Genomic DNA, 17,396 nt, shown 5'->3' with positions numbered 1-17,396 from the left:
AGCTCATTTCTTCGAGAGTACTGGCCATATCCAGAAGTGCTCAAGACCTGCCAGAGTTTGAGAAGGCAGGAAAGCCAGGCAGAGACAGCTCTTCCTCTGAAAAGGGGAAGGGTAAAAGCTGACTGATTCCCTAAACACATCCAAACTGTTATCTTTAAATTTTTAGGATATACTGCTTTTACAAAAACACTGCAGTGATTCTGAGAAGTGAATTTGGTAGAGGAAAAGCTATAGCTGGATTCTGGATGGTCAGAGGGATCAGCACAGGTTTAGCACGTCTCTCCTGGGTTTACTGGTGCAGCACAAACCCAGTGCTGGGCTGGGTGAGCACTCCATGGCACTGCCAGCAGTCCCTTCTCCTGTTCCTATTGCTGGTTTGGGACTTCCTGACAACCTGAACTAGGGCAAAAAGGTGTTTTGTGTGGTTTGGGTTTCTTTTTTGTTTCTTGCTGTTGTTATGTTTTGGTTTTTTGGTGGGACTTTTTGCCAGTGCGGTTTGGTTTTCATTATTATTTTTTTAATCCAGTCAAGCTCTCCCCATTGCTGCACCATCATTTGAAGTATCCAAGCCACAGTGGATGAAGTGTCTGTGTCCACAGCAGCTGAGAGGAGCGAATGATTAACAAACACTGCCTCAAAAAGAAACCTGCCACAAAACCACAGCACAAAGGTGAATAAAGCCTTGCCCATCTCTGACTTGCTGAACATGTAAAGCTTACAAACACCCCAAACCACATGAAATCTTCATATTTCCTTTTACAGCTCAGACATTAAGAGAGCTGTAAAATGAGAGCATTAATTAACAAACGAGCACAGGAGATTTCCAATACCCAGCAATGCCAGAAGTATCATCTGAATTGAAGCAGGGATTTATGAACAGTGTAAATAACCACAAACACACTGCTCTAACAGCTGACTGAGGCAAGGGGGCAAAGCCAGCCTGACTGAGAGCGAGAAGCTGGCTGAAACTTCTAGAATTCCAGGATTTCTGATGGCACTCCTATGTTTGTTAGTTCCTTGTCTCGGCTACAGGAAAACTGAGACAATTTGAAAACGAGCAAACCAGAAGTACAAACATTTCTTAGAGGCTGTTAGAAACCCACTACAAGCAGGAACACTTCACAAACACTCAGCTGCCAAAGAAATCTTTTCATGTGAGGGGTGGAGAGTTTAATGCAGCTACAATGCCAGCCCTCTGGAAAAAAAAAATAAAAATTTCGCCTGCTTTTGTTACCAGCGATCTCATTTTGGAAATATTTACAGTTGCCATAAAAATAAGCATTACTTCAACATTAAAAAACAGGGATGGCTTTTTTAAAGCAAGAACCTAAGACTCTTCTTAGAGTCATTTAAGAAGTTACATATTTTTAAATAACCAAGCTGGCAATAACAAGCTCGTTGAACATTCTCCTTAGTCTGGCATACAGTTCAGCTTTGTTTCTATGGTTGTATTTCTTGCTTTGCTTTTGCTGAAGAACCCACTGTTGCTGCAGTGAAGCCAAGAGAATCCCTAGGTCTATTTTAAACCTTCTGGCTAAGAAGGAAAAAACCAATATCCTTAAAATACTACCAAAACTAGTGCCAAAACAAGTCATCAGAGTTCACTCCACGGTGAGGCTAAAGGGGATTGAGAGGAGGAAAATGAGAGAAACTGAGTGGGAAGCCTGAGCTGTGCTTTTCTCAATTGCACAACTGTTTAATGAAGACAAAGAAAAACTGGCTGTAAATTCCATCTTCTGGTAATTACAAGAAAAAAATCCCTGGGTCAGAAAAATCAGCCAGGAAAAAAGCACAATTCTCCCCTCTGCATCTCATGGAAATGAGGAGACAGTTATGCCCAGGATTTGGGCAGGAGCACTCCAGTTTGCCCCCAGTGGGGATCGTTTCTCCCACATTAGGATATTAATTCTCTAAAGTTCATTCAAGACCTCTCACCACAGATGGGAAGGACAGGGCATGCTTGCAATCACACCAAATTACGTGGAGTAACCTCTGTTTGTGAAAAGTTGATTTCTACTCATGCCACTAAGGAAAGAATTCTCCAGGAAGTGATCTCAGTGCCCAGTTGTGTTTGGTGGGGGAGCAAAATAAAGAGAGGAAACTCTGTAGATGTGTATTTCCATTAAACTGGGCAACTGACCTATGTGGTTCTACCATTACTTTCTGCCTGACCAACCAGTTTCTTTATGGCATCATTTCCTCACAACGTGCTAGGAACACTGAACATTACATTGAACATTATTACTGCTACTGGATGTTTCGGTTGGTCTGAAAAGCACTGCCTGAATCAGAGCTGATTATAAAAGGGTAAAAAGTGTATCAAAGGGTAAAAAGTATATCAAAGGCACCTAAAGGGCCCCAGAGCAGAAAGTCTGGCTCATTCTAATAGAGGAGGGAAAACAGAGTTTAAAGCTATTTCCGAAAAAGGATTTTCCTGAGTAAGAAGCATCATTCCTGAGGAACACAGCAGAGACACACGAGGCACACCCCAAGCACTCGCAATGCAGTAGCTGGACATGTCCTTGCTGTTGAAAACAGCCCTGAGTCATCCTGCCAGAGCATTTCCACCTCCTCATTATTCCCTCTCCTGGCAGCGGGCAGCCTGCTTTTTTTGTCCCCCCCACTCCTCCCTTCCTCACAAGAAAGAAGGCAATAAGAAGGAAATATTTGAGTTAAATGAATGGACCAAAACACTCCATGAGGCTGTTCTCACCTCCTCTGACCCCATTGCATTTCTCACAGAGCAGGGACAGGAGTTTGTAGCTGCCAGCAGAGCAAAGCATGCTCCACTTTGGGACAGGACATATGGAAAACTGGCTGCCTCTCTCAGAACTGTGTGCCAGGGCTGAGTATTGCCCTCATGTTTATGCAAGTGTTGTCAGGGACACTTTAGGATGACTGTGCTTTAAATTAAGGAACAGCCCCTGTCTTTATGCCATGTCCCTGCCCTAAATCCTCTTTCCACACCCTCACTGCAGTTACACCAAACAGGAGCACTTCAGCTCCAAGTTCTTTAACTCTGCTGAGTGAAAATGGGAAACTCTGACAGTCCCATTCCCTTTAAAGGGATACCTTTTGTGCAAGTACAGTTTAAAGATCTCCTGATTTGACATTTACGACCTACAAAACCCCAGTTCAGTCAGTAGATAGGAACTGTTAGACAAGAAAGAGTTAATGGGACCTGCCCTTTTCCTTAACTCTTTTCCCTACAGAGCCTCCCCAGGTCCCCTATTCCACCTGTCCCCCGCATTCCTGCAAAGGCAGCTGGTCACATTTGTCACCCTCAAAATTTGACCACTGGAGATTTTTGGACAGAAGGAATTGCAGCTCTGGCACCCGGAGTCCCGTCAGGCACTGTCTGGGCGCTGCTCAGGCGGTGAAATTCCCCCATTCATGGGCTCATTTTCCAACAGGAGGCACGCAGGCATTGTCAGAGCTCAGCTCCCATTCCTGGCACGTAGCAGGGAGGCAGGAGTGTGCCCGGAATGTTTAAGGGCAGCTGGAGCTGGAGGCAGGGATGAGGTAATGGCTCTAGCAGGGATCCAGGGCCACTCACACTCAGCTCTTGCTGCTTCCAGCAAAGCCGCATTTGCTTCCAACATTTGGGAAAGTTTATATTGCTTTTTAATGGCAACAAAAGGAATCCCCGTGCCCATATTTGAACCCAGTGCTTCAATTTACTATTGGTCCTACATTTCAGCTGCTTTGGATGGGATATAATTTATGCTAATCAAAGCACTTGTTTTGGAAAAAAAAGGAGGAAAAATGGCTCCTCCGGGAGAAAAGATAAAACACGCACAGAACAAAGCAAAACACACAAAGCTTTTTTTTTTTTTTCTTTGGGTGTTCTCACTTAGGGCTAAATGTTTTTAGAAATAATGAGAGTCATACTAAGAACATTCTTCTCCTCTTACTAAGTCCTCGGCATGTTAGAGGACAAGTTACATGGAGTGCTTTGATTTTAATTTTTGTTGGAACCATCTGCGCCTGAATAATCTGCAGTCCAGATGTTGCAACAACAGTAAAGTCCCTCTCAGCACACACACGAGGACAGCAAATGGCTCTGTTGTGAAATCCTGGCCAAGCCTCTTCTCTCCCCCTTCCTCCTTCTATCAGATCATTCAAAAAAATCATTGAAGTTATTAGGGATCGGCTGGCAAAATAAAAGAATTGGTTCAAAGGTAAAGAGAACCAACTCAGTACGATTTACACTTTCTCCCTCCTACTCAATCTGTATTTACAAAGTTTAAAATCATTAGAAATGTTTCCAACAGGCTTTCAAATTCACATTGAAAGGAGGACAGTCTGAAAGCACATGTTTAGAGACCAGATATTAGAATGCTGAATGGATGTCACGAGACCAGCTCTCAGCAATGCAGGAAATGTGTTCAGCATCTTAACTGAAATTCAGGATGAGTATGATGGGTGTAAATTGAGAACACCAGATTAGTGCGCTTATTACAGAAGTTTAATTAAGGACTACTCGCAAAACTTTTTTTTAGAAGCCAAGTTAATAACATTTGGCGACTTTTAAGGATTCCAAATAAGAAACCAAGCTTGCAGCACTTTCTGAGTGTAACAGTATGTAGGAATCCAAATCACCTTCAGTCTCTACCTGGAGATGGAAAATGATGGAAACCTTATACCTCTGTTGAACAGTTAAAGCTGCTTTCACGGAAAATGAAATTTGTGCCTTCTCACAAATATTATTATTGCGTGCCTCAGATTTCCAAAAAGAATTTATCTAGAAGCTGTAATTTGTAATATTGTCTTTGGTATAATCCCACCAGCACTCAGCAAATTCCTCTCATATCTGCTTAGTAAAATAAAAACCTTCTTAAATTATTATTCCAGGGAATCTAGAAATGTTAGAAAAAGTCTGCTCCTGGAATTAGTATCCAATTCATATCAACAGTGGGTTTTAAATTGGAATAAAATCATCCCCATCGTGCAATAAAGGAAGCCAGTAGGGCTTTCAGAGCTAAAGATGATACATCATTGCATATTGCAAACAGATACTCAAGCCTTTTTATCTCAGTCAATAAATCCTTTGGGAGAACTTTGGAATAGCAGGAACCTTGATAATGGCCTGTTATAAAAGAAACTACAGCAAACTCTTCAGCACAGAGCGTTGTAATGCACTGAGGACACATGGGGAACACTTCTCCATCTGTCACTGCCCTTTCCAGGGTGGAAAAAAGGACAAAAGAAGGGAGATAGGGGGTGAAAGGCACCTGGGAAAATTGATTGTAAAATTATTGCTGGCCCATGCTCTGTTCTAGCACTGTAAAGTGGTGTCAAGTTCATGTCAAGAAGTACATGTAGGATTAGGATGCAAAGCCTAAACTATGCCCTGGCATCAAGCTGAGAGCAGTGAAACAGCCCCTGAGCTGTGCTTTGCAGCCTCTGCTCACCAGCAACGTCAGCAGTCAGCACCAGCAAGACCGGCTCCCGTGGCAAGGAACACAATGCCACAGGAACCCTGCCAGGTGGGAGGACCATTTACAGCGCCTTCCAACAGCTGATAGCCCAAAGGAGACACTAAACATGACTCCAGGCTCTGCTAGATTAAAAACCGAGTCTGAGCCATGCCAACCCTTATCTCCCATCTTCTGTAACGCCAGGCGCAGCTGCAGCAGGTTCTCAAAGCGCTCTGCTGCTCTTCCCGATTTGCTGACACCGCTTTGTCAGCACAGAAGGTGTCTGTGCCGCGTGCCCTGGCCCTGGCCCTGCCGGGTGTGTCACCAAGGGCAGGGGACACGGGAACGCCAGGCAGCGCTAGCAGCAAACACACCTGGCAGCCAAAGCTCTTGGCAGGGCCGTCACCCCCCTGGTGGCACAGGGCTCTGTGGCAATCCACATACCAGCCCTGCACTGCTGACCCGCGGACGGGACACGTCTGCTCACGCTGCTGAGGTTCAACACGCCGTCCTGGTTAATCTCTCACAACCATCGGCGAGTGCATCAGCAGCAGGATGGAACCTGAAAATCCTACCAGCATGGGGTGCAGTAACTGGTAAACCTGGTATTTCCAGCCTGCAGTCAAAACAAACAGGAGAATGAAATCACAGCTCTTTTTTTTTTCCATTTTTTTTTCTCCTTGTTTTTCTTTTTAAAGCAGCAGTCAAAAGGCCTCTTGAAGCCTTGTTTATAAGCAAACCAGTCTCAAAGGCTGGATTTGCATTGGCAGGATTTGCAGCCTGCAAAACAAACCTTTCTAGGTAGTGTTTTCCTTCTGCCTGTGAGGGAGGAATGGTTTCTAGCGCAATTCTTCCATTCCACATCCCTTTCCAGCTCCACTAAGAAAATGCCTAATTCAACACAGCTGGCCTGCCCAAGGCTCCCTGGGAGCTTCTGCACTCTGGGCATGCACCTGCAACCCTTCCTTTGGGGAGGAATGAATGGGAACACACACTGCCAGCCCACTGCCGGGGGAATCACTGCTGCCATTCAGAGCCACGGCAATGCACAGAAGCTGTTCCTCAGTTGCAATTTCTTTGGCAGAAATCATTCCATTTTGGGGGATACTTCACCTTCTAGCTTAGTGGCTACTAAAAAACATCTTTGAAAAGTGCACTGTTTCAATCAACACTAAGGTTCCAAATTGAAGGCCAAGTTACAGTTTGAAAAAAAATTCTGTGATCAATGATAATCGTGGAATCACAGAATGGTTTGGGCTGGGAGGGACCCTGAAGATGATTTATTCCAAACCCTCTGCCATGGGCAGGGACACCTTCCAACAGCCCTCCCAGAAAACTGATTTTCAATTACCTATAATTTTTTCTCAATGTCCTGTGTTCTCCATTCTCCAGGGAGCTTTGTGCTACTGATGCTTTGCATCTATCAGTGATTAAGTGAACTGGACCACCAGCTGTGCTCAACTTTTACCCCACCCATAACTGCCTATCCTGACAAAGAGACTCTGATAAGAAAACTGCACTTTGGCTTCTGAAAATTGTTATTAAAATAGGAAAAGCCAGAAAAGCTAAAAATTGAAATCTTCCACTGCAACGATAGTGACTTTCTTTGCTTTTAAAATCTTCATCCCTGTAGCACTTCTGAACAAAGCAGAGGTATTTGCTACAGTTCCTGCACTTTAAGGTTCCTAATTCTCTGCATTCCAGCCAAGCTTCGTGTACTACAAAGAAAGGACATTTGTTAATTAAGGCTTGGGATCCTAATTTGCAAGGAAGATTTCAAAGACACGGTGAAATTAACCTGAACTCCTTGTAAAAGACATCCCTAAAATTTCCTCCGGTAGATGCAGACATTTGGAAAAAAACTTGCCTTCTTGTACTAGGTAAGTTCAAAGCCACTTCTTCCAGTGCTTCCTCCTGGGTGGAGCACACATCCTCCCAGGAGCTGCTGCCAACACTCCCACTGCTCCTTGGTTTTATGATCATAAATGTGTTGTGAAGATGTGGTGAAAAGGCAGTGAAGTGACTCTGCTGCACTGACCTGACCACCGCACTGACCACTCACCTCAAGATGCAATTTGCAATCCCACCTGATGCACTCTCAAGAGACTCCTGAGCTTTCACAAAGAATAAAGCTTTGAAGGTTTTCCACCTCCCTTTTCAAAAGGATTTACCGACTTATGCACCATCATGCTCCATGATAGTTCAATACCTGACACTGCACATTAACGAAAATGTCACAATCCTCAGACTTGAAGGGCCACAATCCAAACCCAAGACATGTGGGATATGTGGGATATTTGAGAAATCAATAGAATCACATTGACTCAGCAGAAAGTGATGACAATCTTCAGTTCGCTTTCAACACTGGAGATAAAATGCAGTGGGGAAAAGGAAACCACACAGAGCAAAAGATGCCACTCAGAGGTGCTGCCTGGAGTCCTGCAGAGTCCTATCCTGCAGCACTCACTGCTGAGGAGCTGCACATCACCTCACAACAGCACAGAGCACAGGTTTATCTCTGTGCAAGTCCATGCAGCAAGGTCACTTGGGTCTGTTTCACACAGCTGCCTCTATTCCTGTCTGTTCCTGATGTTTATTTTTCACTTTCAGCCTCCTACTGATGTGTCAGTTGCAGCACCTGACAGCTTCCAATGCTCCCATTCACCTCTGCATGCTGCCTGAGCACTTTTTCCATTCACTTTTTCCCTACTCCCTTCCGCAGATGACTCAACAGACTCTTACCAAGCCCGAGGCTCACTGAGCGTTAACTGCTCGAGGTTTAACTGCTGTGCAAAACCCAGGCAAATACCAAGCGTGAAACGTCAGCCAGCAGCACCAACACCTTCCTCCCCACCTGCCCTGCCAAGGATGTTATTTTCAAATCTTCTAAAAAAGAGCTAATTGATGTATTTTCCTACCCATTCAACTTCACAAGCAGCGATCCTACAACTTTCAATAATTCCAATTGGTTGGAAGCTCCCAGAAGGGCATTTTCACAAAGATTAAAAGCTAAACCTGAAAGTGTTCACAGCCGAACTTGGGGCTGTAATGCACAGCTCATGATGGAGTCAAAAAGCTTTAACTGTCTGCAATGCTACAACAAATACATGAGAAACCACCAACCTATCAATCCAAATACATCAAAGCACTGCCTCCTGAAAAGGAGGCCTGAAATCACTCAAGCCACAGGGAAAACATAGGAAAACTATCAGTCATTGGCAGAAATACAAATTTTGGGATAGTTTTATGATAAATAATAAACATTCATTTAGTATAAAAAATATTCAGTGCATTGGCTTTTAGCATCAGAGTTTTAATGAAATCTACTGAACAAATTCCAGGCCTTGCCAGTGTTAAACAGGAAACTCATCATATGCTGCATGCTGTTTCTAATGGCCATGTGATGAGTTTTACACCACCTACACGATCAGGGCACGAAGAAATTTGAATTTTTTATAACAAAACACCAAAAAATCGATCAGAATCAAGCCACTATATTTTTCCCCAAGAAAGGAGTTGGATTAATCTTCGATAGTTTACTACCATTCCTATACACAAAATTGTATTTTTTCTTTTTTCCTGAAGCTGTTAAACTATGAAGACATCAATTTAAACTTGAACATGAACAGTCACCACAAGTACCTTGTTTATTCACTGAAAGGTCAGTACCAGGACACCAGTCTTACCTTACCTGAAACAAGAAAAATATTCCTGGTGCATCCTCAGTGACACAGAGAGGAAGGCAGGAACCACTGTACTTACTTGTTAAAAAGATTCAGCCCAATCCTATAGTGGCGTTTCCTGATAACATCGTTACTGAAGGCAGGGGAATCCCAGCTGTTTCGAGTCTCTTTGTGGTAGGTTTGTTTGCTCAAGGTTTGCTCCCTTAGGCTGTCCCTAGAAGAGGATTCTGAGCTGCAATTTATTGTATCATTGGAGTTGGAAGTGCTGTTGATGCTGTCGTTGTCTCCATCGGAATAATCAGACTCCGATTTGCTTTGCCTGTTTGCCGTGCCATTGATGGCCAAGTGACTGTCTATGGGCCTAGCCCTGTGCCTGGCCTCCTGCTCCTCCCTGGTGATGATCTTGGCAGGAATGCTGTGAGGGATATGTTTAGGGCTGCCTTGCTGGCTGGTGATGCTTCGGTCATATGCGTTCTGTCTCTTTAATGAGCCCCTCTCCGAGCGATCGCTCAAGTCCACGGAACTGTCACTGGGCGGCTCGATAGTGAGCAGAGGGAGGTGATCCATCCTCATCCTCTGCTCCTGACATTCCAGTGATGGGGTACTCCTGCAGCTCGTATCGGTGTCTAACTTATCGTCTTTGTGGGTCATGGACCAGTACTCTTGGGAAGAGTTCACGGAGCGCAGCCTCAAGTCCGACTCCGTGCTGGACGGTCTGTCCACGGACTGGGAGAGCGGCAGGGGTGGGGACAGCTCCTCCTCGTCGATGTACAACGTGACATCGCTGTAGGACGCCGTCATCTCGTCCAGCTTCCTGTGATCCACATTGTGGATGGCTGGTTTGCTCGGGGCGCAGCTCTCCCTCTCCATTTCCCGGCTCCTGACCTGCTCCGCGCTCTGGATTTCATCCGAATGCAGGCTGCGGCAGTTCAGCGCGTCGTCAATGGATTCCGCCAGGGATTTCACCTGCCTGGAAAAAGCATCCTCCAGTTCTGTTATGGCATCAGTGAAATCAGTGGATGCTGCCGGGGACTTCATGGTAGCCGTCTCCCCGAGCTCATCGCACTCTGACGGCACCAGGGAGCCCAGCTTTGACCCATCGTTTGTAACAGAAACCTGCTTCCCTTCGAAGTAGGAGCTGTGGACTTTCTCAGGTCCTTCAAAGGAAAACTGCATTCTCATATTGGACAGGACGATGCGCCTTGACATGCGATTCTCAGACATAGAACTGCGCAGGCGCTCGAAGTTCTTGTTCATCTGATACTGGCGGAAGGCGGTCTGGATGGTGCGGGCAGCATGTCTGGTGATCAGACGGCCCCCATACTTCCGTTCTAGCATCTCCACCTGCCACGGGAACACACACACCCCTCATCACTTCATGCACCTCGGGACAAGGGGAGAGTCTCACAAAAACGCTTAACTCTCACAATGACTTTAATATACTTTGTATATATTGGTTTTGAAAGCAAAAACTCAGAACTCCAATAATGAACGAAATAGTCATCTGAAAATTCCATCATAAAATACAAAAATATATTAATTCACCTCACAGATATAGGAGAATATCAGTTGCAATAAGTTCTTCCTTCCTCTCTGTGAGAACAAGAACACCTAGGTTTCAAAATGACTCATTTTCTTAGAAAAATATTTTGCACAATTACATTCTAGTACACTCCTAGAGCATAAAATCTCAGTTCCAAGAACTGTTCTTAACGGTATTAACATTTTACACTTTTCTCCAGGAAGTGGGGAAGGCGTATGGGACAAAGAATAGCAGAGTTAAAAGTCCCAACAGAAGCGATGCTAGAAAAAACTTCTCCCACTTCACAGACACAACCAGGGTACCAGAGCTCAAATACCTGCTTATCCTGTAGGTCTGAAGAGAGTTCATAGCTCTCCGAAAGCGATCTGGACCGTTTGATGGCTTCTTCCTCGGCCTGTTTGCGCAGGATGGAGGTGGAGTGCTGGAGCTTGGGCCGGCGGGCTCGCTGCTGGCCCGGCGCGATGGAGTAGAGCCCGTAGGGGTGCTCGTAGTGCTCGGGGCTCAGGGCGGAGCTGTGCGTTATAGGGCCCTGCGGGTAGCCGGAGGGGCTATCCAGGGACGTGCCGGTCTCGCTGCTGGGAGCCTCCCCCTCAACGCTGCGCAACAGAAGAGAGACAGCAAAAGCCTCGGGTGAGTCCAGCACAACCAAAACTCTCAACTGCAAAACAGCACAGTTTGGCTATAGTTCCATTTCGTGTAGGCATCTAGCAAGTTTTGCTGTTCTAGCAAGTTTTGTGGTTCGCATGCAGGTGTCACAGGTAACGTGGCTTTCATGTCAAACAACACAAGTTTTTGCTGCAGAGTTTGCTGCAGTTTTTGCAAGTCTCAATCTGTCATGCCCGTGACATCTTTAGAGCGGGAGAACGGAGGTTTCAAGCATTATTTATCTTTATACATTAATTGCTAATCACATCCTGAGTAAGTCACTCAGCAACTTCTCTGTAAAATGAATGAAAACTTCTAATTTCTTCTAAGACTGCTCATTTCCAAGCTTTTCCACTCAAACTGACAGATGCTTATTTATGTCTTTCTTTGCTTTGACAAATTAAAGCAAGATTTTCTTAGCCTTACATTACAATTTGACATAAAAGGATTACTTTCATGGAGACGGGGATTTAATGGATCCTGAGAGCTATGATTTTTCTTGAACCTAAAGTTGGGGCAAAGTACTTGCAGGAGAAACCTCATTTATTTCCCTGCTAGTGAAAGACTGCTCTCATGGGATACTTTTGGCAGGTTTTGGAGTAAAGCACCCAAGGGATGGTGTTTCTAGCTAATGAAAGCAACACGGTTTCAGGTGAAGAAGGCTCAACAGCACCTATCTGGCAAAGAAACTACTTTGTTTTCACACAAATGCTGCTATTACTAAGGAATAAAGAAAAGGGAAAAGACCTTTTATATTAAAAGGGTTGCATACAATAGGAAACATTTTAAAGCCAGCCCTAGGTGTATTCTGAAGTACTGATGACTAAGAGCAATTTGTATTTGGGCTGTATTTGCAGGAGGGCACTCTCACATTGCAATATATGCACTTTCACTCTTCCATCTTTTCATGTTTCACAGCACTGTTTACTGTCTGTCTCATCCTGTGAGCACAGAGCACTGACAGAGAAATGAAATTTTACTTTCTTTTTTTTAATCCCTCAAAAGACTCAGCAAACACTTCACACATGCACAAACACAAGCATTTGCAGCACTTGCCCTACCTTTTGTTTTAGGAAAGGTACATCCAAACTCCAAAGACGTAAAATTCCACATTCCCACCACAACCTGTATTTTTTTTCCTTCATTCGTATGTACTTAAAAACCAAAGCCCTCCTGCTGCCTCTCAGCTGTCCCTTCAAAAAATACACAGCAGTTTCTGAAAGAATGTTCTCCACCGACTGAAGAGTTGAGGGTTAACCCCGGCCAAACTCTCCCAGCTTGAACAGTTCGTACTTTTTAAAGGGAAGGAGAAAAAAAAGGCCCTTAGATTTCTTAAAATGCTTCTGTAAACATGTAAAACTGAAAGCGAGCCCTCTCTCTTCGCCCATCAAAATATGACTCCAACCAAAAGGTATTTTCAAACATACTTAACCCAAGCTGGAAATATTTGCAGTGTGCACACACTGCTTTTACCAAAAAGGAAGCTGACAGGAAACTAATCCCTTTTCCCTCTGTGATACAGCTGGCTTTCAACTTAAAAATGATAAACTATCCAGAGTTCTGCCGGTGACATCGAGACTTTGTAACCACCCGCTAAAAACAAACAGATCATTCTCTCTGAAGCACCCATTAAAGACATGGTATGATACTGAGCTGCCTCACGTTCTCTCTTTAAACACTGAAATTCCTTCCTCTGTTCTGCCAGCTCTGAGGCTGTTCTATTTTGGACATCACATCCTAGCTGCAAGTTTATTTGTAAGTACTTTCCATACAAGCACGGCAAATTTGTTTTTAACAGGAAGGCTGGAATTATCTTCTTAGGTTCTGTTGACGTTTTCCGCCTTCCTCACCCTTGCATTGTGAGCTATTTAATAACCTTGCCATGCTGATTATAACCTCCTGTTGACATTTTAATAACACTACCTTCGATGGATCCTTTAACCTTTTCCTCAACGAAAAGGGTACTGCCCTGATCAGAAGAAGCTGGAAGGACATCTGCCCAGAGTTCTGACTAAAGTTAAGGGTTTCTTCTTATTTTTTAGTTTGCCTTTTGTACTTTTCCCAGATATAAATGTGACGCTTGACTGACTGCAACGCTTGGTCTCATTTTGCTCATGAGCCTATTCCCTGCCACCTGACCTTTGAAGTATGGAAGTAATTACCTTTTACAGGAGGCACAACAACAGCCCTTCCAAGCAAACACACATGCACAGGCTTTCAGGCTGTCCCCCACTGAGCTATTCCCGGCCCCCAGGAGCAGCTGAAGCTCCATATGAATTATTTCATTAAAGTGAAACTTCACTGGCAAAGAAGAGCAGCTTGCTTTCTACTTCTTCCACTTTACATATGTTTGGAGAAGAAGAATATGTCAACAAATATGACTTGTGTGAAGCTGTAAGGATGACAAGTTGGATTGCTGAGCTGAGGGGAGCAGCACAGAGCTGGCAGAAACGCTCCCTGAGCCAACTTCCATCATTTCCCAGCAGGCTGGGTAACTGGAGGTTATCAAATACAAAACACCCATCTGCAAGAAGGGTGGGAAGGGGAGTTTGGGGAACTGCAGATGTGCCGGCCTGACCTCAGTGCAGGGCAGGTCACGGAGCAGGTCACCCTGAGCGTTAACACAGGACAACCTGGAGATCAGGCCAGGCCAGCCTGGCGCTGGGAAAGGCAGGTCCTGCCTGACCAACCTGCTCTCCTCCTGTGACAAGGTGACCTGCTTTGGCTGTGGATGTTCCCTGCTGGGATTTCAGCAAAGCTTTTGGCACCGTTTCAGCCCTCTCCTGGAGAAACTGGCTGCTCCGGACAGGCGCTCTGTTCCCGGGGGTGGGACAGTTTCAAATCCCTGTGGATGTGGCACCTGGGGACATGGGGCAGGGGTGACCTTGGCAGTGCTGGGGAGTGGTTGGACTTGGTGGCCTGAGAGGACTTCTCCAACCCCACAGTGCTGAAACTCCTACACAAAACATGAGCCAGTCACTGCAGGGTTACGAGGGTGGTTTTTATCTACACACTTCTTAAAACTGCCAACACACAAAAATGTCAAGGATTGTGCTCCAGGCTGGCAGCAAGAACCAGGAGAAGTCTCCCTGGGCCTGAGACACCTCTCCAGCACTATTCCACTTCCACACCCTGCACACACTGCCTCTGAGGGGTGAGAAATCAGGTATATTAAGCACACTACAAAAATGGACAGTGTAATATTGGCAATTAATATTACTTATGCTTTTATTATAGATGCATATATATATTATGAAATAAATGTTAATTAAAAGTCCCAACTGGAATTAGAAACAGCTTCTTAATAAAGGTCTCCAATTTCAGGCATCTGCTACCTACCAGACATGTCCAGTACAATTACTGATAATTTCATTGTTTTTAAAAAAATCTAGTGGATTAATTTGCTTCATCTCCCTGAAATGTGCAACTGCATATTACTAGTGAGCCCAGCAATCTGTTGAGTATTCTAATTGTGTACCGTTAGGAGAATGCAAAGCAGCTGAAATTAACCTAGCAGTTCAACTGTTTTATTACATTCCTGTTTCAGCAGAAAATCGACATTCATTATCTGCCAAGCCAGAAAATGTGAAAGGGTTGCTTGCAAGTATTTTACAAAGAAGCAGAGAATGAAACAGCTAAAGAATGAAAATGAAACATTTAAAAATAGTTAGTATTACTAATATGACTTTGCATGAACAAAAAGTTAAAACAGAGCCATTGAAAAACTTTATACAACTAAATTACTTTTTGAAACAATGGCCAGCACTGACTGAACCAGCATTTTATCAGAAGCTGAAAATTTCTCCCTGCATAAACCTCAGCTTATAATACAGTTAAAAAACCCCAGGCTGACAAAAAGGGGAGGAGCTGCTGTTGCTAGGAAAAGGTCCTGATTTTGCAGTCATTTCCCACAATTCAGGGATGAGTTCATTTCAAGAATTACCTAATAAGAAGAAGCTCTGTCTCCTCTCTCCCTCTCCAGTTGTGTGGTTAGCCATGACCAAAGCAAAACATTTCCTCTCCAGGCATTTTAGCAACACAAACCTGGCAGGTCTTTTCTTCCCTGGCTCTCATTTTACACTTTCAGTTATTACTTCTAATCCCAAAGGCTGTAATTAGCACCAGTACACTAAATCCACTACCATATTTTAAAACAATAACATATTATTCAGGATGTTTGACTATCTACTGTTATTCTTTATTTTTTTTTGTTTTTATATTCACACCTTCCATTTCTTTCAAGTCTTGCTAAACTATTCACAAAGAAAGAAAGAAAAAAAAAGCACAATAAAGACAAAATATTGAAAATGAGAGAACTTCAGCGTTTGAGCTTGAAATGGAAATCTTAAAACAGATCTGAATTCCAGTAAGGAGCAAACCCCAAGCTTTTCCATGAGTATGGATTTATCTTTCCCACTGACTAATGGCTAAATGACCAGAGGAGCTGCTGGTTTTGCTGGTTTGGATGCAGAGGCACAAGTATTTATCTGTCAGAGAATTTATACCATGAAAGACAGACATTTGATAACCAGAAAAGCAGAAAGTCCCTTTCCTCCTGAGGCCCAGAGCCTTATCTTTAGAACTATGTGCATATAAAAAGAAAGTTTATAACAATAACATCACATACAAGGAATGATTCAGTGCTGCCTCTCGCCCCAGAAACCCCTTCCCCCAGTTTACAAGCAGTCAAGTGTCCCTGTGCATTTTTAGAACTAAAATATGAAGATAATGGGAACATATGCTCACAGAAATCGCCCAAATGTTCAAACCAGTTTGCTGCAGATTTAGTTTGGAACAAAGAAATGAAACATGTTTCTAAATAATGCAAATGCCAAACCCAAACTGCATGCAACATTCTAAAATAGAACCCAGAAGACCCTCCCAGCACAACAGAGCAAATGCTTGAGAAGCTGTTTTAGCAGTGAGCATTCTCTGAAATCAGTATTATTTTCACCACTCTTTTAGAATGGACTTTCAACAGCGTAATATAAAGACATGAAATTGAAAACAGGCCCTAACAACTGGATAGTACACGCATGAGAACCAATCAGCATTATATTAATCCTGTTAAAAATTGTTTTGGACACAAAGAGAAGTATGACAATATAATAAGTTTGTGCTGTTACATCTTTAAAGGTTTTTCACCAGCATTTCAGATCCTTAGAAGCATGAACACAAATTCAAGGGTACACAGAATAAATTTCTTTTCTTCTACATTGTGGAAAGGCAGCACGAGTATTAAAAATACAGCAACAAAAACATTCCCAGCTCAAAATTTTAGTCAGCACAAGGTGATAAAGCCACTCAGCTTGGCCATGACAATCCAAGGGCTCTGTTCTCTGGGAAGCAGGGAGGGTTTAAAGCAGGGCTGTGGCAGAGCAGCAGTAAAACTCCAGGTAGTCAGCACAGCCTGAATTCAAAGTGAGCTTAACGAACCATCGATACTTTATTTTATTTGTTGCAACAGGGAAGCATTTGCATGAGCGTCTCTTCACGAAATTCCTCAGCCAAATCGATTCTTCTCTCACTTGCCGGCTTTCCCCTGGATCCATGTAATTTATTTCCCTCTTCAGGAAAAACGCATGTAAAGCTGGTTCCCTTTAAGTCACATCTAGTCACAGAATAATTCACCAAACGCATCTTTTCCCTTTGTCCCAGAAACTTTTCTGTCCATAAACACCAACATATCCACAGCTGAAGTATCCAGATACCTTCTTGGGACTCTGCCTTATGATTTATGAGACGGATTTAAACACAAACCACAGAGTGAAGCTTTCTGCATTAAAATCTCATTTCATAAACATCATTTCCAGTAAAACTTCTGCCTCACTCAAAAATAAATATTCTGTATAAACAGGTCCAAATGCCACGGGAGGAAGAATTGGTACGCATCTGTTTTACACCAACCATCTCCTTTTAAAATGTGGAGGTTAAAACCAGTCAAACTGTGATCTTAGCTCCTAATTATAGATTTCCACTTGAAATAGATCCAAATTCTCTACCTAGCCCAGAGAATGCAGACCAGAAGTCGCCCGTGGAACTAAGTGGGTAACAGAGAGAAGCAGGATGGCAGCTGCTGCAGCAGCTGGTATGGCCAGACCCTTC

The 17,396-nt window shown here is 43.8% G+C and overlaps 1 protein-coding gene across 8 annotated transcripts in view; it reads right to left on the bottom strand.

Moving 5' to 3' along the window:
* Window positions 1-17,396, bottom strand: part of IQSEC1 (IQ motif and Sec7 domain ArfGEF 1) — a 266,555-nt gene that overhangs the window by 28,753 nt on the left and 220,406 nt on the right. For all 8 annotated transcript variants that reach the window (XM_040076675.2, XM_058422297.1, XM_058422298.1 and 5 more), the window contains 2 exons: window positions 10,963-11,242; window positions 9,183-10,447 (listed from right to left, as the gene is read on the bottom strand). In XM_040076675.2, the coding sequence (XP_039932609.1) occupies window positions 9,183-10,447; window positions 10,963-11,242 (1,545 nt within the window). The remainder of the gene's footprint in view (window positions 1-9,182; window positions 10,448-10,962; window positions 11,243-17,396) is intronic.

Source organism: Hirundo rustica, chromosome 12 (assembly GCF_015227805.2).
Source record: "Hirundo rustica isolate bHirRus1 chromosome 12, bHirRus1.pri.v3, whole genome shotgun sequence".
NCBI classification, from domain to species: domain Eukaryota; kingdom Metazoa; phylum Chordata; class Aves; order Passeriformes; family Hirundinidae; genus Hirundo; species Hirundo rustica.
The sequence above is the reverse complement of the archived record's forward strand: the minus strand, read 5'-3'. Positions and strand labels throughout refer to the sequence as shown.